Below are 25,231 nucleotides of genomic sequence, written 5' to 3'. Positions count from 1 at the left end.
ACTAGCTGGTAGAATTAGGGTTTGCTAGGGTTTGCGTTTCTTTTTGGCTTTCAGTTTCTTTTTGCAATTAGATTAGCTTCCTTCGAGTTAGCTTTCATCCATCAATTAAAAAGCTTATTCTAAGAGCTCATAGAAGTTGGCTTAATATCCTAGAGGACTTGTGCCAGCTGACCAAGTGACAGTTGCGGCAAGAGCTAGTACTTGTGCATACAGCACCGTCGCTTCCAAGTTTGTTACGAACTACCGGGTTGATAAAATTAAAGAAGGGAGTTCCAGGAGTTGTAGCATTATTGCTACAATACTGGAGCCCACCAATACCAGCACACAGGCTTCTACCTGAAAAAGGTTACAACCTTCCCTCATTTTCCAACTTCCCCTAGAAGGGAGCTACAACCCCCCAGCTCTTGTACTAGCCGATATGATTGCTAGTACATAGGCGCCAACCTACAGAAGGGTATGACCTTCTCTCTTCCTCTAGGGACCATGTTTCATAAATTTTCAGACTGGATCCATCAACAACATCATACAATCATCAAATACATATGCATCAACCAATCACCTTTGAACCAACCACAGCCGAATCAATCATTCACTTAGACAACCCATCAATCTGATCATTCAGAATATTGTCACTAGAATACAATAACCAGAACCCAGAACTTTGCAACAGTAAAGAGAAACAACTTAAACATATTTTATATGGTATACGATACTTCCATGTGTCGAACCTGCATGTACACGCACTTTCCTCAAAGCCAACCAGCGTATACATCTACAAATATAAATTCAGAGTTCTACAGCTATTCTAGACTTTAGTTATACCCAGATCATATCATTTACAGAATAATATATGCGTCAATATTCAGATCTAGAATATACATGAGCAAAAACACATAATTATCATTCATTTTATGCCTTAAGATCCTGATCCATCATTAGATCTGATCCCTCATCATCTGCTAAGGTTCATCCTTGGTTCAGATCCAGCAATGCACCATAACCCAATAACCTGCATACTAGATCTCACACTTCATTAGATATTCGATACTTGCACACCTTGGCCTAATGATCTTCTCCTCCTTTTATAGTTTTAGGCCTTTCTCAATACCATGGACCAAAACCACTTAGGACCAATACCTTGGACCAAATACCTAGGGCCAATACCTCGGACCAAATACCTTGGACCAATACCATGGACCAAATACTTCGGACCAAAAAACTTAGTTTTCTAAGGTATATGCGCTTTCCCTTCTATGAAAATGCGTGTGTACGTATACACGACTTGTATATAGTAAACTGGCATGTATACACAGCTTGGTCAATGGTGAACCTGCGTATACCTCTCTTTCTTCAATTTGTGAAGACTGATCTATAATTCTTTGTTGTTTACTAGCTATACTTTGATCTTTTATTTGAGTGAGTTTCCATCAAGGACAATACCTGTATCATAATGCCAACAATCTCCCCCTTTGGACTTGATGGCAATAACCACACCAAGTCACTCTCCCCCTTTGACATCAAGGGCAAAGGGTCATGCTCCCCATGAGCACAAGCAAAGCCTGCAAAAAGATGTTCTAAAAGAATAACATGACTCTATCACCAATGACTCATACATCCATCTCCCAACCAAATGGGGATATACCAAATTTGACTCATCCACGCAGCCAAGTGGGGCTATACCAATTGTTTATACATGAAAAAAACAAGAAACATTACATCATCCATCCCATGCATAGTGGGGATACAAATTACATCATATGACCAAAAATGACTCATCAAGAGACAAATTATTACATCATGGGTCTTTATATGACCTTTACATCGAATAATATACATGACAGAGATCAAATATCTAAACAAGACCATGATAGTCATCAGCAACTATCAAACACCATGTATGATTTGCACCATAAGCATCTGTCAACAACATCCAGACCTCTAACCTGTATATGTCCATCATTAGTTCCCAAAATATCATCAACCTGTGTCAAAGTATGTTGGAATATATCAACTCATCCTCTTGATCTCATCAAGATCAACTTGCTTCGTTCCCTTATCATAACCTTCCATGAATCAACTAAGCATATGTCATATCTCCAAGCCATAGCACAAAGTCATGTCATATGTATGTGAAAACACCATAGACATCTTTATCAAGAACTGCTTGATCTTTCTACAAGAACCTTCATTATATCATCACTAGGGAACATCCATGTTCTCCCCCTGAACCTATTCCACTTGTTCACTGTCAGATTTGATCATTTCTTATGTTAGTAAGAGATATCCAAGCATCATCATCAATCAGATATACATCAAGTTATCAACAACTTTATGAGGACCAATATATTTCCACATGTTATCAGCAAATTGAAACCATCATAAAATAGAGAAAATAATTGACAGAACCAAAGAAAACCCCCTTTTTTTTTTAGTATGGCCCACTGCTTTTCTTCAAACCGACATATACGCGACTGTGCCCATAGAAACCCACCTATGTACGCGACTATGCTCCATGCAACACGCGTATAACCACGTTTCTCTTAGGATTTAACAACAGGATGATGCAGCAACTACTCCCAGCTTTTGTCTGAGATATTCAAATGTCTCTCTAGGTAGTGGTTTAGTGAATATATCAGCAACCTGTTCTTTGGAGGGAACATACTCCAACTTGACCTTTTGTTCAAGCACTTGTTCACGTAGAAAATGATATTTGATGATTATGTGCTTGGTCTTGGAGTGCATGACTAGATTCTTTGAAATACTGATGGCACTTGTATTATCACATAGAATGGAGATGGGTGGAGTACATGTGATCTGAATGCATTGCAAGGTTTGCATCATCCAAAGTAGTTGTGTGCAGCAAGATGCAACATCCACATATTCTGCTTCAGCAGTAGATAGTGCAATTGAACTTTGTTTCTTGTTGAACCAAGACACTAACCTGGAACCCATATAGGATGCACCACCACTAGTTCGTTTTTTGTCATCAACACTTCTTGCCCAATCTGCATCTATATATGCATGAAGTGTAAGATCTGTATCTCTAGGATACCATAAAAAAAAGTTTTGTGTTCCTTGAAGATATTTGAAAATCCTTTTGACTGCCTGAAGGTGTGATTCCTTTGGATTTGCTTGGAATCTTCCAACTATTCGTACTGCATGCATGATGTCAGGTCGGGTACCTGTTAGATAAAGCAAACTGCCAATCATGGATCTGTAAGTTGGTTGATGTGCTGCTGCTGATTCATCATTTGAGTTGAGACTGCATCCTGTTACCATTGGGGTACATACTGGTTTAGAATCTTCCATGCCATATTTTTTCAAGATTTGTTTGAGATATTTGGTTTGTGAAATAAAAATACCATCTTTGTTTTGTTGAACTTGTAGACCAAGAAAATAGGTAAGCTCACCAAGCAAGGACATTTCAGATTCTTGTTGCATTACTGAAGCAAAATTCTAACTCATGGATTCTTCATTGCTACCAAAAATGATATCATCAACATAAACAACAATTATTAGCAATTTATCAGTGTCAATCTTTGTATATAGATTTCTATCTGCTGGCCCCTTTGAAAAACCCTATTGGTGGATATATTTGTCAAGACAGTAATACCAGGCCCTTGGAGCCTATTTTAGATCATAGAGAGCCTTTCTGAGTCTGTATACAAGTTTTGCATCATTTCCAAGAATGAATCCTTCTGGTTGTTCAATATCAGCTTCTTCTTCTAAGTCTCCATTAAGAAAGGCAGATTTTACATCCATTTGGTATACTTTGAATTTCTGAAAACTAGAAAGAGAAAGAAACATCCTTATGGCTTCAAGTCTAGCAACAGGTGCAAAAGTTTCTTCAAAATCTATACCTTCTTTTTGAGCATATCCTTTACAAACAATTCTGACCCTGTTTCTAATAACTTCTCCATTTTCATTCAGCTTGTTTTTGAATATCCATTTAGTTCCTATGATATTCTTATCATGAGGTCTTGGAACTAATTCCCAAGTATTATTCTTTTCAATTTTCTCAAGTTCTTCATTCATGGCCTTGACCTAGCATTCATCTTTGCATGCTTCATTTACATTTTGAGGTTCGGTGGAAGATAGTAACGTTAGATAGCTTGAGGCTTCTGTAATAGTTCTTCTTGTCTGCACACCTGCCCCTTTTTCCCCTAATATTTGAGTTTCTGGATGATTTTTCTGAACATACCTGGACAGAGTCTTTTCTTCTACTGTTATCTCTTCTTCTGGTGCTTCATTGGTTTCTTCTTCAGAATCAATGTGATTTGATGTCAGAAAATGATCCTCATCTTCTTCATTGTCATAATCTTTTGTTTTTATCTGTTTTGGATTTTTGCATGCTTCATCAACCACAACATCAATACTTTCAATAATTTTCCCAAATCTTTTATTATAACATTTATATCCTTTACTTCGGGAAGAGTAGCTAAGAGGAATACCTTCATCTGCTATGGGTTCAAACTTACTAAGTTTTTCATCAGTCCTTTTGATGTAACATTTACTTCCAAAAACTTTGAAGTATTTTACAGTAGGAGTCTTACCATACCAAAGTTCATGTGGAGTTTGAGTGTTATTTACCTGAACATTTGCTTGGTTAAGAATAGTGACAGTGGAGAATGCAGCGTCACCCTAGAAGGTTGCAAGAGTTCTAGATTCATCTAACATAGCTCGAGCCATTTGTTGAACAGTTTTGTTCATCCTTTCTACCACTCCATTTTGTTGAGGAGTCCTTGCCGTCGAGAACTACCTTTTTATTCCATGTTGTTCACAAAATTCAAAGAATTCATCCGAGGTAAATTCCCCTCCTCGATCAGATCTAAGGCATTTGATTTTGCGATCTGATTCATTTTTAGCCAAAGATTTGAAGGATTTGAACTTTTCAAATGCTTCATCTTTATGCTTTAGAAGACCTATCCAACACATTCTGGAAAAATCATCAATGAACAATATAAAGTATTCTTCTCCATGAGGTGACTTTTTCCTTGATGGTCCACATAAATCAGTATGAACAAATTCAAGAGGCTTACTATCTAACCCTTCCTTTTCGATGAAGTGAGATATGGCTTGCTTACCGAATTGACATGATTTGCATATTGTATTTTTAGGAATGCTAATATCAAGAAGGTCACGAACAACATGGAATCTGCATGCTTTTCTTATTTGAGAAAAGCTTAGATGCCCCAATATTCTGTGCCATAGCCAGTTTTCATCATTTTTTCTTAGATAGCACTATTGTTGTCCTCCCTTGAGTATGTATAAGTTGTTTGGAGTTCTTGTACCTTTGATCACAGTTTCTCTTGTATCAAGCTCACGAATAACACATCCGTTTGATCGGAATACCACTTCATTTCCTTGATCACACATTTGACTGACACTTAACAGGTTATGCTTTAGACCATCAACATACATAACATTCCCAGCTTTAACCTTTTCTTTCAATAAAATAGAGCCTTTACCTTTTATGACAGCAGGAGTATCATTTCTAAATGAGACATTCTTTTCCTTTTCTAAGGCATTATATGAGCGAAGTTTTTCTTTGTCACCTGTCATGTGTTTTGAGCATCCACTGTCGATGTACCACTGATTTTCTTGTCATTTTGCATACAAGGTTATACCACATCTTTTTGTTTGTAGTTATACCACATCTTTTTGTTTGATTTTCTTGTCATTTTGCATACAAGGCTATACCTACTGCTGTCATCTCTGTCTTTTTTAAATAATAAGAAAATCTGTTTACAATTTTTGTACTGGTGCTGACCTATACCAGCACGCAGGCTTCTACCTACAGAAGGTTACAACTTTCTCTCGTTTTCCAGCTTCTCCTGAAAGGGAGCTACAACCCCCTAGCTCTTGTACTAGCCAATATAATTGCTAGTACGTAAGCACCGACCTACAGAAGGCTATGGCCTTCTCTCTTCCTCTAGGGACCATGTTTCATAAATTTCCAGACTGGATCCATCAACAACATCATTCAATCATCAAATACATATGCATCAACCAATCATCTTTTGAACCAACCACAGACGAATCAATCATTCACTTAGACAACCCATCAATCTGATCATTTAGAATACTGTCACTAAAATACAGTAACCAGAACCCAAACTAGAACCCAGAACTTTGCAACAGTAAAGAGAATCAACTGAAACATATGTTATATGGTATAGAGTCGAACCTTCGTGTACACTCACTTTTCTCAAAGCCAACCAGCATATACATCTGAAAATATAAATTCAGAGTTCTGCAGCTATTCAGACTTCAATTATAACCAAATCATATCATTTACAGAATAATATATGCGTCAATATTCAGATCTAGAATATACATGAGCAAAAACACATAATGATAGTTCATTTTACGCCTTAAGATCCCGATACATCATTAGATCTGATCCCTCATCATCCACTAAGGTTCATCCTTGGTTCAGATCCAACAATGCACCATAACCCAATAACTTGCATATTAGATCTCACACTTCATCAGATATTCGATACTTGCACACCTTGGCCTTTCTCAATACCATGGACCAAAACCACTTAGGACCATACCTTGGACCAAATACCTAGGTTCAATACCTTGAACCAGATACCTTGGACCAATACCATGGATCAAAATACCATGGACCAAATACTTGGGACCAAAAAACTTAGTTTTCCAAGGTATACGCGCTTTTCCTTTCGTGAAAATGTGTGTGTATGTTAACGCGACTTGTATATAGTAAACTAGCATGTATACGCAGCTTGGTCAATGGTGAACCTGCTTATACCTAATATCCTTATTAGCTTCCACGCCATTCATCTTGGCTTCAGTTACCCTTTGTGAGAGTGAAATTTGTTGTACTTGGTCTTGTAATTTTGATATATCATGTTGCATTTCTTCCTCTTCTTCACGAGTCATTCTATAGCTTTCAGACCAATCTTATGCAAAATTAAAAAAAAAACTACATGCCTTTTTTTCACTTTGTAAGAGCTCAATATTGAATCTGTTGTATCTCTGTAACTACGGATCTCAAATATCTAAAATTGCGTCCTGCAATAGCCCTTTGATTCCTAATTCTAACCCCACAAGTCTGATCAAGATTGGATTCTCCAAGGAATATTTATGCCAAATCTCCCATAGTGACTTGATTATAGACTAGTTCAGTAGAGTGAACTTGTACGAAGTGCCATGTTTCACTGTTTCGACCTCAGTACCTAAACGGATATATAGAAAACTAAAGGCCATCCTCTTTCTACAAATTCTTATGAAATTTCAATCTGATGCTCAGAACAAAAGTTATGACAATTTTCCCTAGGTCACTTGTTTGGGATGTAATTCGGGAGTCTGCAAAAAACCTAAATTCCTCAAATCATATATCCAAAAATATAGCGAGATAAGCCCTAAAATTCGGATCCGAAGTTTAGACCGATTTCAGCTCAAATGGGTTTTTTTGTTAGCTTCTAAAACATCGTAGAAAAAACATTATAGCGAAAATTCCATGACGACCTGTTTGGAGTAGCGAAATGTTATGAAACCATCTCACAAAAGGATAGAAAAGAAAGATCAACGCCTTAGAATTCAACCTCTTTGAGGGGGAAACCTCTTTTACATTACTCAAATGAATAATTCTTGGATGATACAATTGACAAGACCTTCTTTCCATATATAGGAGTCTAAGGGGTCATAATATAATCAGAGCCAACATAATAATAATAATGTAAGGGAAAAATAATAATAATAGTGGGCTTCTATGGGGCACAATAATAACAATATGGGGACTACATGGGCACAATAATAACAATATGGGGACTACATGGGCACAAAAATATAATAAGGGGGTTGTACTAATAAAAATAATGGGTTACACTAGTAGTATAGGGACCTAACATCATGTCAGCTAAACCAAATCACAATAAACCAACGTACCTTAGTATAGCTCGTGGAGGATACCTAGTTTGCAAGATAAATAAATCAGCATGATACATATATATCATAATCATGACAACCTATAGAAACATAAAACATAAGCACATGATCGTGCAACCGTCATTCTAGCTAGGGTCTAGTCATCAATGCATGACCTCAACATCAACACACACCACGACCTCATGCATGACAACCACCGTCATTATGTCACTATACACTTGACCACATGCAACCATGAACATGCATAAGCGATGCATAACCGTCCAAACATAGGCATAAACACATATGATCAAGCATGAATGAAAAATACTTGAAATCAAACCTTCAAGAATGATACATGCAACCAAGCATACAAGAATGTAACCAATCATGCAAGAATGTAGCCAAGCATACTACAACAATACATGTAAGAGACATAAATTGACATATAACCAGTCATACACTCACGACGTTGCATTCCACCACAAAAACCTCAAGTTTCACATTATGACATCACTACAACCATGGACAACATCATGCAAATCCAACAAGCACATGGAAGACAAGTGTGAGAGACACACATGCAACTAAAATTCATGCATGACCAACACATAGCCCATCCAGTCCGAGGGGTGAACCATGCTCTGATTCAACTCTGTAACACCCTCCTCCCACATCTACCCAAGAAACTGGCCAGCCAGGGTAAACATGTGACAAGAGGCCACTATGATATGATTCAACCTCCTAATTCATGTTAAGGAAGTGGAATCAACATAAACACACCATACAAACATTCAACATCAACTACAGGACCCTAGAAAACCAATCCAATACTTTAGACAACTTACCCTTGGGTCTCACTGAACTTTTGGACAACTTAATCCTCAATCTCTCTCATGCTATAGGCATGACAACGACCAGAAACTCAAAGTCGCTCTCACAGGCTTGCCTACCAGCGACCAAAGACTAAATTTTCCAGTGTTATGGGAGTGACTTCAGGATTTGAGCCACTTTTCAGGGCCAAAGCCTAGGTCACTACCCAAAATTGAACCATCTCTTCAAATCAATAAAATAACATGGAAATGATAGTATTAAAGAAAATACTTGTTCAAGACCTTGATTGGACCCCCACTAGCCATGACAGGCATTTCGCCGAACATATCGCGAATATGTAATCTATAGGTGTAAATAAAAGTTCTGAGCATAGGGGTCTCATACTTAGTTGAGAATCGCTAAGAACCATTGATGCATCAAAACATCAACTGCCATTCCATCCATTAGGTCATAGATACATTGATCATTCAATTACAAGTAAAAACATGATGAGATCCACACATGGCTGTTGTCAAAAAACACATACATAACCAGCATAATAGCAACAAAAATACTCGTGAAAGTACAGTCATATAGACCACATATAATCCATCAAAATGTTCATAGAAATACAAGGAGAAATAACCTTTCATTAATGATGCAAAATCCAAACCTGGGATGGGACTTCCACATTCTACCTGACTGTAGAATGGTTGATCCAAATCTCTCTTCAGCCATTCACCCTCGTGCCATATTCCAAGCATGAATTTGGGATCTCATAGAACACATCAATCAAAACTCTTCCAGGGATTCTAGAGGCCATCCACCTCAACCCATCAAACAGTGATTCCACCTCACGGTCGGACATCACAAAACCATCATCATATTAGTCTCCATCCAAGCCTTTCAGGGATTCTAAAAGGTTTGTTCCAACCAAGGCTTTCAGGACTAGTAACTCAACCCACAACTTATACTAGGCATCCAAAGCATTTGTCCAAAGAAGGCTTCCAGGGCTAGTAACTCAACACACCAAGGGCTTCCAAAGCATTTGTCCAACCAAGGCTTCCAGGACCAGTAACCCAAACGAAGCTGTTACAAGGCTTCAAGGAACTAATAACTCAACCCAAGCTAAGGAAACACGAGAACCAAACAAAAAACAACAATGAAAGTAAAACCACAATCACCATGACTATCCAGGAACTGAAAGGCTAGGCAATCCACTGCCAATACAAGAAATCCTCCATGCCAATGACAGATCATGACCAATAATCCACGTGCATATGCCATGCATACCAAAACTAGTGAAGAACTCATACATGCAACTCGGTACCTGCAAGCAAATTTGATGTAGTTGTTGATAGCGATGTCCTCTTGCACTTTCCTACTCTTCCTTTGCCTTCTTGGTCCAAGAATCCAAGTATGCCACACCCACCAAGAGTGCTCCAAGAAAACTCTAAGTCTCCAAGAGTATGAGAGAGAGAATAATGAGAGAGCTCCAAAACTGAACTAACAAAATATTAGCAACTGATCCTGAAAAGCCTTTTTATGAATGAGGCCTCTATTTTCTTCATTTTCCATTACTTTCCTCCTCACATGCAACCTATGACCTTTCACATCCCTTTTCTCCTAATTTCCATTAATTTCATAAATAATTGTGCCAAAAATATCATTTTTCCTTTCCAAAGCCTTAGCCATTTCCTTTGCCGATTTCCTTAGCCATAAATGATCACAAGTGATCCCCATCACTAGGATTTTGCTCAACATTCAGCTTGGAATAAGTGTTCCATCATCCGTGGTTATTATTTTGCCCTTATTTAATTTTATTACATGGAATTTTCATAGTATGTTAAATGGTTGCAGGTGAACCAGGGAGAGTGATTTGTTGTTGAGGAGAAAAAAATGAAGTAGATATGAATTAAAAAATTTTGAAGCATAAGAGTTTTAGAATGGTGCTTCTAGATCCACTCTGAAAATGTGATGAAACGAAGATCTAGAAGGTAAATGAATTGGATCAACATATCCAAAGGGGATTGGTGTCTACTGTAAGTTTATGCTTGCAAATCAAAGGGGATTGGTGTCTCCTGCAAGTTGGTTCTTGCAAATCAAAGGGGATTGGTGTCTCCTACAAGTTGGTGCTTTCAAATATTAAGGGATCAATGTCTACTACAAGTTGGTGTTTGCAAAGCTAAGGGGATTGGTGTCTCTTGTAGATTGGTGTCTAACTATATTGTACCAGTTGGTTGGTGCCTGCTTCAATCAAATAATTAAAAGAAGTTTTGTGGTTTTCTCCTAGATCGGATTCAATGTATAACCTGTATTCAATGCTCTTATGTGGATGGTATATTATTTTGTAATTGAATGTTTTAAATAGTGTTAAATTCTATTATAACAATTCACTCCCCTTTGAGTATAATTTTTAATCCAACAATTATTGTTATAGAGAAATGTAATATATCAACATGTCACCACTAATGGAAGGTTATTTTTTCCTCTCCGACCCCTTATTTTCATCGTCTTTCCCATATCAACATTCATGACCACAAGTTAAGTGGGTACTAATAAAGCTATATATATGGTAGTTAAAAAGAAGTGCCCACCTAAGTGGTTTTTAAATTAAAAAGTCATCTTGTTTTTTTATTTATTTTATGATAATATTTTTTTTTATATTTTTTTTATTGAATTTATGATGATCTAATCTATTATTTGTGGGATACTTTTGTTTCTGTTGTTTTTTTTTGGGTAACTAAGCTTTTTTCTATTAAAAAGATATTAGATTACATAATATCAAAATCCTTATGTTGTGGTTTTCCTCATTGGAAATCAAGCCAATGAAAAAAGTTAATGTCTTTTATCCCAAATGTCCATAGACTAACCAGATACATACAAAAAGATCTATTGACCAAGACTTCATGATGCAATACATTATTCCACGGTACTAGTAAATTCCAAGTGAATTAGGAAAACCACAATAATTATTTGCATTGAGAATGATGTTGGGTAGAGGAAAACACCTTAGTTAAAATGTCACTTGTCTAGAATTAACAAGTGCATACCCAATCTCCTATATTAGCTCTTTTTTTTTCTTTTTCCCTTCATCTCTTTTTGTCTTCCTTCATATTCTTGGGAGTATCTTTGAAGCGCTGTGTTTGGATTTCAAGACTTGTTGGAGATGATTTGCTCCCCTCGAAGTCACATTCCTTTCAATTTTTAGCCATAGATGTGTCTATCTAAACAACATTTTTTTTGATCTAGTATATGTTCTGGGTCCTTGCTTGTCTATTATTCAATGAGGTTCGAGAGTGTGATTTCATCCATATCCATGTCCATCAGCATTCCCTGTCCCATGTATGTCTAGCATATCAATTTCTTCTCTTGGTATGTTCTTCGTGGATTCCTCTAGAACTTTTTGCTTATGAGTTTCCTCTGGTTTTCCATTGCCCTTATCTTGATATATTTCTTGAGGATGTATCTAATTTGACATTTCCTACTCTTCTCTTGTCAATGTCTCATAATGGTTTTTTTTATTGAAGGTGCTCTTCTGTTGTTAGTCGCATTTTGTGCTCAAAGGGTTTTTTTTTACAAGTTTGGAATTTCTGAAAGCCCTCATGATCTAATTTCTACTGATTTTCTTTTGTTGCCTTTGTGAGATTCAGGAGACAATTCTTGAAAAGATGGTCGTATTCATGGCACCTACGGTATTTGAATGGTACATGCTCATAATCTAGAGGTTGTTTCCAAAGTTTATCAAGGGAGAAGATTTTGATTGATTCAAACTAGCATTAATGCGAAGGATTCAGAAAACCTTTTGAAACACGATAACGATCACATAATTATGAAATCTCGGAGTTATCCATATACACACATATCCTCTAATATGAGATGTAACATTCTTGCTTGGTCACTTCAGATATTTTCACAAAATCTTTGATTGTGTTTCCAATACTTTTTAAAATTTTCTCCCAAAATTCTTTTGGCAGAGGAAATATTCAAACTCAAATTAGGGCTACTAGGAATTTTTTCTTTTTTGGATTGCACCTTTCTTGCTAGAATTTCATGAATAACCCTGCAATATTGGAAAAATGTAGGTCATTCTCAAACACCTTGTTTTTGTCTCTAAATTTGCAAAAATCACTGTAAAGAAACCCTTTGCACCTGGCTCGAGATCAACGTGCCCCTTTGACTACCATTTTTGTTGGATCCATCCAACCAATGCTCTCTCCATTAGCCAAATGTTGATGAACTTGCATATTAAAGCAAGATCCTGCATATGTTGGATGTAGCTCTCAATTTTGTCTGATTTTATTTCATATTTGAAATGTTTGACTGCCTTAAGGAGGCATTTACCTTTTGCCAATTCACCCCTAGTGGAGGATCATCTTTATTTTTGTCCACGGGACTTGGGCACGGAGTCAATTGATGGGGTGTTTGCATTTGACAACTTGAATCATAACATCCATCCCTCGTGACCACATTCTTGAAGGAGGGGTTTTTGCTTCTTTCAAGGTGATTGCCATGGCTACTTTCACAATGCGCCACATAGGTTAAGCACTAGTTATTAAGATAATTTTAGTTAGTGAATATTAATTTTGAATAATTTAATTTATTCCAAATTTATAATAAAAATTATTATTTATATAGATTATTTTTAAAATATATAATTTTGGGAGGAAAAATTAAATATTTTTAATATTTTTAAATTAAATTTGATAAAAAAAATAAAAAAATATTTCCATTTAATTGATTGGAATTTCTATAATAAAATTTTGTATTGATGTTTTAATAGATTTTATGAAAACTTGAACTATTAAAAATTAAAATAAAATTTTATATTGATGTTTTAATAGATTTTACGAAAACTTGAACTATTAAAAATTAAAGTAAAATTTTATAGGATTGAAAAAGATAAATTAATAAAATAAATTGAATTCATTCACCTTTTAATTTATTTAGTTTTAAAAATGTTTAAAGTTAATTTTAAAAGTAAATAAGATTTTCATTTAGTGAATGATTTTTTATACAATAAAACATTTTTTAAGCTAAATGGTAAATCTTTCTATTTCTATAATAGAAAATTATGTTTAAAGTTTTAATATATTTAAAGAAAAATCAAAGTATTAAAATTAAAAAAAAAATAAAGTAAAATTTTATTCAATTGAATTTATGGGTACAATTTTGTGAGAGGATTTTTGTTAAGACACTCTATTGTGAAAAGGTTATAAGTTTGAAATTTATAAAAATTTAGCTATAGTTTAGTTTAGTCCAGACCGGGTACAATTTCTAGATGATTTTGACTATTTAAATACTTCTAAATTGTATCAATTCAAATCCTAAAAAATTACAGGTTTGAAATTTATAAAAATTTAGCTATAGGTTAGTCTAGTCTAAACCAGGTACAATCTCTAGATAATTTTGACTATTTAGATATTTCTATAATTTTGATTATTTAAATATTTCTAAATTATATCTATTCAAATCATAAATTAATCATGCTAATATCTTAAAAATAACATATATTAACCTAAAAAAATCAATTAAAAGAAAAATCAATCTATTTAATTTTATTTTATTAAATTGGTAAAGCAATTGTACGATATTGTTAGAATTTAGAACCGAATGATAACGAATGCACAGTATCGGACTTCAATCTCATAAAAATTGTTGAAGATAAAAGTCGCCCTTATTAAATTTTTTAATAGAAAATTTGATAAATCACACATCTGACGCGGAGGCGGTGGGACGGGCTGCCCCTGTATATCTGAACCCACGGTATATCTGCCCACAAACAACGGTTTTGAACCCCGAGTAGGACCCCATAATGGTCAACTAACACCAGCGGTTCCGCCAAAACCATCAAATGTTAAAAAGGAGACTTTTAATTTTAATCTCGCAGCTCCCGCTCCCGCTCCCGCGCTCTTGGACAATCTGTAAAGTAACTCGAACTTCTAACCTATCACATGGAACCATTGGCGCCAGTATTAAGGTAGTTAGGGTGGTTTCCACGTAATCCATGCTCTCAACAAATCAAATTCATGTGCGGAATGAGATGGAAGCCCCATGGTCAATTAAATAAATGAATATCACAGCTGGATGCCCACTAATACCAAAGTCTTCACCGCAATCGATTGTCGGTGTTTCAAAGGGAAGTAGGAATATAAATTCTGGAAGCCTATGTGCCTGCAACACCAATGCGAAAGTTTGTTTGTTCACCATCATACTACGATTACAAAAGAAAATACCATCTGCGCAGAAAGGAAAATGGCAAGCTCTACTGCAGGCCAGGTTATCAAATGCAAAGGTAATTAGTTCAGTGCAATGAATCATACCCACATTCTATTTATTTCATGTATATCATTTCAGGCAAAATTGATTTTCAAGGTTAAGATGGATTTATCCAGGCTGTATGTGTTTCTTGAAATCTGATATATTTTGATATTTATACTTTTACTGTATGTGTGTTCTGATATATTTTGATATTTGTACTTTTGTTGCAGCTGCTGTTGCATGGGCAGCAGGGGAGCCTCTGAAGATTGAAGAAGTGGAGGTGGTTCCCCACAGGCAATGGAAGTCAGAGTCAAAATTCATTATACTGCCTTGTGTCATACAGACCTTTATTTCTGGGAAGCAAAGGTATGCTATGAATAATTATCATTAGAACTAAACTTATTAAACATAGAGAAGAATTAACGTTGGATACTGTATAACACACTGACATCTCTTTATACCATTAAATTACTTTTAAATATTTATTATAAAAAAAATCTTGACTGTTACTGCTTTGGTTGCAGGGCCAAACTCCTCTCTTTCCCCGCATCTTGGGACATGAAGCAGCTGGGTATACACTCTGTTCTTGTCTATAAATCGATAATTCAAAAAAGTTAATTAGGCATACTAGCAGACATAGAATTTCAAAAAGGGCAAAAGGGACAGTACTTTTCTTGTGATTTATTGGTCACTAACTCTAGGTTGGTTGACACAGAGTTGTTGAGAGTGTTGGGAAGGGGTGGTTGACACAGAGTTGTTGAGAGTGTTGGGAAGGGGTGACTGACCTCAAGGAGGGTGAGACTGTGCTTCCCGTATTTACTGGAGAATGTGGAGAATGCAGACACTGCAAGTCAGAGGAGAGCAACATGTGTGATCTTTTAAGAATTAATACTAACAGAGGGGTTATGATAAGTGATGGGAAGTCGAGGTTTTCAATCAATGGGAAACCCATTTACCACTTCGTTGGTACATCGACTTTCAGCGAGTATACAGTTACGCATGTTGGCTCCCTTGCCAAAATTAATCCAGAGGCTCCTCTGGACAAAGTCTGTATTCTGAGTTGTGGGGTCTCAACAGGTAAATTATTTTCTGGGGTTTTCGAAACTTAATTCGCTGATGATTGTGAAAGATCACACTGATATAATTGAATTAGTTTACATTGTTTATTGATTTATAAAGTGGGTGATTGAATTCTTAGAGTTCTGCTCGCTGGACTGTTAATAAAATCACCATGATCGTTTCCTTGATTCGAATTCCTATTCAAAATTCATTTTATTATGGATGCAGGGATGGGGGCGACTTTGAATGTAGCCAAACCCAAGAAGGGTTCGTCAGTAGCAATATTTGGCCTTGGGGGTGTTGGCCTTGCCGTAAGTAAAATTCAGCTTCATTTCTGAATTTTTCTTTTTATGGGATCAATATGACGAGTTTACTGTTGAATTTTCTGTCAGACATCTGACCCGGGCTTAACTACGCACGCAGGCTGCTGAAGGGGCAACAATTGCAGGAGCTTCTCGAATAATTGGGATCGATTTAAACAGTGACAGATTTGAAAAAGGTTGTAAAATGCCCATTTCCATCATTTGTTAATCACTGTATGTATGTTGACTCAAGAATTTCCTTTCTATTTCGTTGTTTGAATCGTTTTGGTGTAACGGAATTTAGAAACCCACTGGAGTACAAGAAGCCTATTCAAGAGGTTGGTTGAGCTGCCTACAATGATTTCAACTCCTCTTTTCCTTTGTCTCTTTCAAATTTATTGCTCTTTGTTGGTGCTCAATAGATGTGCAAAAGAAATTATGTTAAAGCTCAATTCAGTTTTGTGTTGTATTGTATTCGGAGAAATGTTTTAAATTAAAACTAAACTCTGGGAATTTATCAGGTTATTGCCGAGAAAACTGATGGAGGGGTGGACTACAGCATCGAGTGCACAGGGAATGTCAAGGCCATGATTCAAGCCTTCGAATCCTGCCATGATGTATTTACTCTGCCTTCCCTTCCCTTTCTTCTGAAATTGTAAATATACGCTCAGTTTTAGCTACTATGCATATACTGATCAAATGGGTATGTGTTTGTTGTTCAGGGTTGGGGTGTAGCCGTTTTAGTGGGTGTACCTCATTCAGACGCAGTCTTTGCAACCAGCCCCGTGAATTTTCTGAACGAAAGGACATTGAAAGGAACTTTCTTTGGAAACTATAAGCCCCGTACCGATTTGCCAGGTCTTGTAGAATTGTATTTGGATAGGGTAGGACTTTCTTTCATTTGTTATTCTATGAAGATTCATTCATTTGCTTAGATTTGAGGATAAAAATGGCTCTCTCAGGCCATGCCTGCTGCTTTCCTTTCGTGGCAAAAATCTCTACACTTTGATCTCCATGTAATCAGTCTTTCAAGTTAACTTCTTTATGTTTTTTGCAGAAGCTTGAACTGGAGAAATTTATCACACACGAGGTTTCATTTGCCGATATCAACAAGGCATTTGATTACATGATTAAAGGCGAGAGTCTGAGATGTGTGATAAACGTGATGGGCAATTAAACGTTCGAGAGGAAGTCAACAGTGATATCTCAAGTTTTTCTAAGTTTCTTACAGATTTTATGGTGGATGGCATCTTTGAAGTTAAATTCCTTGATATATAGAGGTTCCCTGAATTCAATATAGAAAGGGTTTGGAGAAATATGCTAGAATTTTAGTATTGTAAAAATTGTTTAAATTTTGAATTTTAAGTTTTGAACTTTGAACAAGCGTTATTGTTACGAAGAATCTATGTTCAAATTATCTTATCTTGAATAATCAAAATCGTCTTCCCAAATGCTTTGATGGTCTAGGCTTTCTTGGTCTTTGAAGTTGAGTTCAGTTTAGAAACTTATTAGGAAAAAATATATTCTAATATATTATAAACAAGAGGTCGCTGTAAATTGCATACCAATTTTAATTGTATGGATTTTAAAAAAATTTACAGTAACATTTTGTTGCCATATACACGTTTGAGCAGATGTTGGAACCGAAGTGGTAAACTCACTCATTTTAGGTATTACACAGAATTTAGTATTGAAAGCTATGAACCCTGACCCTGATTGTATGAGTAGAATATATTGGGCAAGCATAGAATAAAAATCACTAAATTTATGTGTGATTTGGTAAATTTGAGGGATCAGATTTGTAATGCTTCTTAAATCAAATAGAGTAGCTGATCGTTATGTAAAGAAACTATTATTTTTTTATAAATCTTAAAATAAATTATTTCTACATGTATTTCTTATTTTTCATTTATTATTTGGGAAAGCAAGTCTTTATTGGGGAAAGCAAGTCTTTTTTTATGTTGGTTTAATATCATTATTTGGGAAAGCAAGTCTTTTTTATGTTGGTTTAATGATATTACAATTAGTATAGATTCAATTTAACTTTCCATCTACTACCAAGAGCAGAGAGGAATCAGATGGATGTATGTTAGTTTCGAATAACACATTAATAAAATGTTTTAACTATAAGAAATTTATAATTTTCACTTGCTAATAATAATAGTTTCAGGTTGCTTGTTGTGGAGCATGGGAAAGCAATCATACCCTATGTAGGTTAAACCTCCAGAGTTTCAACTCTAAAATTTTCTCTACATTACATTAATAAATTGTACGTACATGCTTATGGTACTTTTGGCATTCAAACGTGTAGAGGCTTGGCTTCTTGGTTCTTCATGATATTATTCTTTCAATGTATTTATAAAATTAATTTGTTAATTTCCTAAACGAAATCACCCCATGTAGGTGAAACCTCAAGAGTTTTAACTCTAAAATTTTCTCTAGAATACATTAATAAATTATACGTAAATGCTTATGATAATTTTGGCATTCACACATGTAGATTTAAAGAAACACATATGATAACTTTGGCATTCACATGTGTACATTTAAAGAAACACAAAAAATACAGGAAATACCTCAACATAATGATAAAGGACAAAACTTAACACAAATTCCTTGTCATCGATAATTTTCCTAATATTCCTTGTCATCAATAATTTTCCTAATATCATTGGATGTTTGGAAGCCCTTCTAGATTGTACCTGAAGAGAAAAGTTGACTTTGTTATTACCATAGTTGCATTTTGAGAAGCGAGAAGTTGATTTTCATTGTAGTTGTGATTCTTTGAAAATGTGTGAGTTGACATTTAACATTTCAAATTTTAATTTTTAATTATTATAATTCTTATTTTGATAATTTCACTTTGCTTAATTAATAATTATAATTATTATTTTAATTATTAATTTTGAGCAGACATAACATTACATGATGTTACATGACTTTACAACATCTCCCTCATATTGGGTTGTAGAGCACCTCTCAATATAATTGTATGCCATTCGTTCTCAAAAGAAACTTTATTTATTTTGTTACCAGAGAATAGCTCTTGATGTGTTGCAATGTTGTCTATTAAATCACTTAAACCAAATTAATTCCTTGGTTGCATTGCAGATGAGATACTCTACTTAGATGTTTGGCTTCTTGGTTGTTCATGATATTATTCCTCTGGTCAATTTATAAAACTAATTTGTTAATCTCCTAAACCAAATCAATTCCTTGGTTGCATCAATGTTTGGCTACTTAGTTTCTCATGATATTATTCCTCTAATCAGTTTGAAACATTAGTTGGACCTAAATCTTGGATCATCCACATCCATTGCTCAAATCTCCATCACAAAATTCTACTAACTTTAATGTATCAATTTCCATCAAAAGTAATGTCCATGTTTGAAGAAGTTCTACATGGGGTTGTGTTCCTCACCATTTCAAGATGGAAAAAATCCATGTTGAAGGTTTCACATTATCTCCCTAAAAGAAAACTTATGTGTGAAAAGTTTCCCACTCGGAACACTCAACCTAAAATCTTAAAATGTAAGGGATGTCTTAGCATATCGCTTGGATGCATTTTTGTGTTCTGCATTTCCATACCCTAGAAACATGGTAGGAGATTTGTTTTATGTACCCTAAAAATATCGTAAAACTCTCTTTATTGATTAATAATGGTGTTAGGCTAGACCTAAAGAAAATTGGCTCAATCAAATTAAACAAAAATGATGTCTATTCTTGTACATACCATAATATACATCATGATGGAATTTTCATTTACAAATAACACTTTTTCATTGCTTGCAACTCAACCTACATCTTTGGAATCATGTCTTTAGATAATTGACCATATAAACTTTAGCTGTGATGCTAGATTTCAACTTTTAATATTGACAAATATTTGCAAAAAAAATTGCATCCTTGCTGGAATTTAGAAGATCTAACATGTATACTTGAAGTAAGTATTTGAATCAATAGGCAGATTCTCTCAAATACTTGTCCCTTTAGGTACCCATCAATCCTTTGGCAACACACTTTGGAAGATTGCTTTAAACCACACGAAACCTCCTACAACATTCAAACCAAATGTCATCTTGTGGATTTCAAATATGCTTTAGGCTACAACATGTATATCTTCTCTAACTCTCCACTGGGGAAATTTTCATTTACATAAAGTTGATACACACTTATACCATGTAATTTAGCAAGTATGAGCACACCTTAATTGATGACATTTGCACCACGAGTGAAATATTTTTTTGGTAGTTGACTCTTTGAGGCTCCTTTGATAGTAATGAAATAAGTATGCTTGACATTATAGAATAATCATGGAACCATTGTGATGGCCTTTGAAATCTATTTAAATTATTAGTGATTCACTATTAATATTGTCCACTTCCTCAATGCTCATAAGCCCTAGTTTTAACTCCTCTACACCCTTAATATCCTCCTTATCCATAGATTCCTCCATTGTGTCTCAAATGGGAATTGACTCCCCTTACAATGTTGATGGTTTTAAAAGAACTAACACCAATGTTATCACCCCTAAAGTCCAATATTTGCATTGGTTTCTTAGTAGCACTTTCCATGTCACATCTCCCACTCATTTAACCAATAATGTATGTTGATCAAATAAAATATACCTACTTTTGATAAGCTTATTGTTTACTATATCTTAGACTCTATAAATACTTGAATAACCATCATATTTGACCATAAATCCACTTCATACTTTCTCACCCAATGCCTCTCCTTCCCATATTGTACATGGAGATAAACATGGTGCCCAGACACCTCCACACATAGATTTCTTGGCTTCCTCCCATTCCATGCCTCATAGGGATGTGTGGATTGTAACAACCCCAGGTTAAAGTTTCATGTAATAAAGGATAATAAAGGAAAAATAAGACCAAGCTCATGGGACACATATTCCAAGTTGAATATTGAGAAAACACTTTAGTGGTCATCACTTGTGGTTCGATAATGACTATGGAAATTGCCAAAGGCAAAGAGGCAATAAATGACATTTAATTAAGGAAATAAAGAAAATAGGAGAAAATGAAGGTGAAGAGACACAAATATGCATGCAAAGGAAATTAAATAAAAATGAAGGAAAATGAAGAGAAAGGAGGCATCAATGATAAAAAGGCACCTGAGAAACAATTCACATATTTTGGTCAGTGTCGGCTTGGATCAATTTTATAGAGAGAGAGTGAGTGAGAGCAAACAAGCAAACAATGGAAAACAAAGCAAGGGAAAGGAAAAGTAGAGGAAATCATAGGAAAACATGGAGAATGTTGGATCAAAAACTTAAGAAGGAATATTTTGTAGGTAACAGGTTGCATGTGTGATTTCCTTGTTGGGATGTGAATGCATGGTGCATGTATTTGTTTATTTGGTTCATTTGTTATCATTGACATGGGTTTCTCCTGGTTTGACAGTGATTTTAGCCTTTCCTTTCCATTTCTTGGACAATCATGGTGTGATGGGATTCATTCTTGGTTAAGCTTTGGATTGCTGAAAGGTTTCGGAATGAGGTGAGGTGGTCTCATGAAAGTCCCAAAGGTTGGGGGTAGAGATGGTTTTCTCCGGGAAACCTTGACAAGTGGGCGAAGACAGGAAAATTCCTTAAGGTATGTTGAAGAAATTCTGAGGCATTCAAGCATGGTTTGGTTTTGTGATCTCAGCACCGGTTTAGGTGAGATCACAGTAGCTTGAGGATGGAGGTGGTTTAACCTCTGGAGTCCTTGTTTTCTTATGTCTTGGTTTATCCCATGAGATCCCACATTCATGCTTGGAATATGGCACAAGGGTGGCTAAAATAAAGATTTTGTTCAGCAAAATCTATGGTCGGGTGGTATATGGAAGTCCTTGACTTGGTTGGGTTTTTCATATGCTAATATGATTTATTCTTTTAATGTAATTAATGAGTACATGTATTTGTTATTATGTGTATTTTAAGGTTATTTGGTCATGGTTTCTATTATGGTTATATGCTGGTTATAAACATGGTTCCATGATATACTCTAGTTTTGGATCTTGTTCTTGATTTGATAGTTTATGGAATGGTTTATGAATGCATGGACTAACAAGTGTTGTTGTAGCTAACTTGAGAGGGCATTGAGCCTTCTTGGTGATTATCAGATGAATTTTAGAATTTTATGATCAGATATGCATTCATAACCTGTAGCTTTTATGTTTATAATATGTTTGATGAAATGTCTATCCTGTATCAGGCATGTTCTAGTCAAGATCATGTTCAAATTTTGAATGGATAGCCTTGTTATCATGTTATATGTTTCTGGAAACTTACAGGCAATTTTGGGTAGCGGTATAAAGGCTTTCCTGAAAAAGTGGCATAGATCTCGTGACGGCATGCACATAAATTGGGATCTTTTGTCATAACAACATACAGGTAGGCTTATGGGTGTCGTTGGAGCCTCATAACTACATGCATAGTGTCTCAAAGGTGTGGTTGGGGTGTTAAGTTAGTGAAAAGAGTTTCAGCTCAAGGATTGATCACCAAGGGTGGTTGTTGGGATCTTGAGTGGTATGAAGTCTTTGATGGGTGCCAGTAAGTTGTTGGTTTGTAGGCCCCACTACCATCACTAGAACTTGGAGGTCGGGTCATGTCATAGTAGTACTCAACTCATGTTTACCCTGGAGAGCTTGTAAAAGCGGGTAAATGTGGAAGGGGTCATTACAGGGTGGTATCAAAGCGGGTTTTGTTCTCTTTGAGTGATATTTGATACCACAGGGTGGCATTAGAGCTTTCAGGTTCAAACACGTGGAATGGATGGGATAAATGTATATTGTCATACATGCATTGTGATGGTTATGGTTTTCATGCATTAGGTTATTATTACATTCTGATGTTATCATCCATGATGTTGATTTGTTGATATCATGATGTATGTATATGTATCATGCTAATCTGGACTGATTTGTGCAGATGTGATAACTTCCCCTAACTTCACTAAGGTATGGTTTGATCATGCTTATATTTGGTTTATCTTATGTAGTATGCTTGCAGGAAGAAGACGATCAGAGATGACGATTAGAATGGTGGGCTATAGTTCATGTGACTCTACTTACAAATCAGTTTAACTGCAAGGAGATGAATAATCTCCTAATATAGAAAATATATTGAGAATTTTGAAGGCATAAATCAAAAGTTTCAAGGAAAATAATAATAGGACGATTCACACACAGGAAAGGGTTTGTAACAACCTCAGGTTGAAAGTTCATGTAATAAAGTTAATATAGTCAAAACAAGACCAAGGTCACTAGAAATGTATTCCACACTGAATGCTTCGAAAAACATCCTAATTGAATAATCTATGTTCAAAACAATTTATGTTAAAGCTCAATTATCTATGTAAAAGAATCTATGTTCAAATTATTTGATCTTGAATAATCAACATGGTTATAACAATTTTTTTTTATAAAAAAATTATAGTGGAAGTTTGAATGGATGTGGAAATTTGAAAAATGTTGTTAAGTCAAAGTTGGAATTATGTTTAACCCATATCATTGAAAAACCAAAATTGGCTTTGTGAAAATTTGAAAGTGTTTTTATTTATAGGAAATCAAAGTCAAAATCTTTGTAATAATCTCTTCTCATGTCTATCAATTCCACCTATAACATCCAAAATTCATTTACAAAGAAATTTAGTTCATTATCTTTCCCAAAAGTGCTTTCTATTCTTTTGAATATGTTAGGATTTCAATATTTCAACAGTCCGGTCTTTGCACTCTATTTTATTGCGTTTCACATTCATCAACATTCTCTGGGTTCAATTTTAATGTTGATGTGTACTCCTTGGACTATTCAAATTTGTTGCCTTAAGTAAAAAATCCTCTTCCCAAATGCTTTGATGGGCTAGGCTTTCTTGGTCTTTGAAGTTGAGTTCAGTTTAGAAACTTATTCAAAAAAAATATATTACAAACAAGAGGTCACTGTAAATTGCATACCAAAGTTGTATGGATTTTAAAAAGAATTACAATAACATTTTGTTGCCTTATACATGTTTTAGAGGATGTTGGAACCGAAGTGGTTATCAACACTCGTTTTAGGTTTTTACACAGACTTTAGTATTGAAAGCTATGAACCCGGATGATATAAGTAGAATATATTGGGTAAGCATAGAATAAAAATTACTAAATTTTTGTGTCATTTGGTAAATTTGAGGGATAGATTTGTAATGCTTCTTGAAATCCAAGTAGAGTAGTTGATCATTATGTAAAGAAACTATTATTTTTTATAAATCTTAAACTAAATTATTTTTGCATGTATCTCTCATTTCTCATTTATTATTTGGGAAAGCAAGTCATTATTGGAAAAGCAAGTCTTTTTTATGTTGGTTTAATATCATTATTTGGGAAAGCAAGTCTTTATTTGGGAAAGCAATTTTTTTGTTTTTTCTTTTTGTTTAATGACATTACAATTAGTATAGATTCAATTTAATTTTCGATCTACTACCAAGGGCATAAAGGAATCAGATGAATGTATGTTGGTTTTCAATAACGGATTAATAAAATGTTTTAACTATAAGAAATTTTTAATTTTCACTTGCTAATAATAATAGTTTCAGGTTGGTTATTGTGGAGCAGGAGAAAGCAATCACACCCTATGTAGGTGAAACCTGCAGAGTTTCAACTCTAAAATTTTCTCTAATGGTACTTTTGGCATTCACACGTGTAGATGCTCGGCTTCTTGGTTCTTCATGATATTATTCCTTCAGTCAATTTATAAAATTAATTTGTTAACCTCCTAAACCAAATCACCCCATGTAGGTGAAACCTTGAGAGTTTCAACTCTAAAATTTTCTCTAGAATACATAAATTACACGTAAATGCTTATGATAATTTTGGCATTCACACATGTATATTTAAAAAAACACATATGATAATTT

The 25,231-nt window shown here is 35.0% G+C and overlaps 1 protein-coding gene and 1 long non-coding RNA gene across 2 annotated transcripts; both read left to right on the top strand.

Moving 5' to 3' along the window:
- Nucleotides 1-14,733: 14,733 nt before the first annotated feature.
- LOC149140334 (uncharacterized) lies at nucleotides 14,734-15,326 on the top strand. Its single transcript, XR_016264160.1, has 2 exons — nucleotides 14,734-15,004; nucleotides 15,201-15,326. It is a non-coding gene; the product is annotated as an uncharacterized LOC149140334 (long non-coding RNA).
- Nucleotides 15,327-15,755: 429 nt separating this feature from the next.
- Nucleotides 15,756-17,536, top strand: LOC149140333 (alcohol dehydrogenase-like). The gene is made up of 7 exons (XM_089447132.1): nucleotides 15,756-16,047; nucleotides 16,258-16,340; nucleotides 16,453-16,528; nucleotides 16,608-16,669; nucleotides 16,853-16,948; nucleotides 17,054-17,215; nucleotides 17,389-17,536. The coding sequence occupies exons 1-7, from the start codon at nucleotides 15,837-15,839 to the stop codon at nucleotides 17,506-17,508; spliced, it is 810 nt and encodes a 269-aa protein (XP_089303258.1). The 5' UTR covers nucleotides 15,756-15,836; the 3' UTR covers nucleotides 17,509-17,536.
- The last annotated feature ends 7,695 nt before the right edge of the window (nucleotides 17,537-25,231 follow it).

This window comes from Pinus tabuliformis, chromosome X (assembly GCF_031772625.1).
Source record: "Pinus tabuliformis cultivar Carrire ecotype Pingquan chromosome X, CPIR1, whole genome shotgun sequence".
Lineage (NCBI taxonomy): Eukaryota > Viridiplantae > Streptophyta > Pinopsida > Pinales > Pinaceae > Pinus > Pinus tabuliformis.
This window is presented reverse-complemented; position numbering and strand designations above follow the sequence as displayed.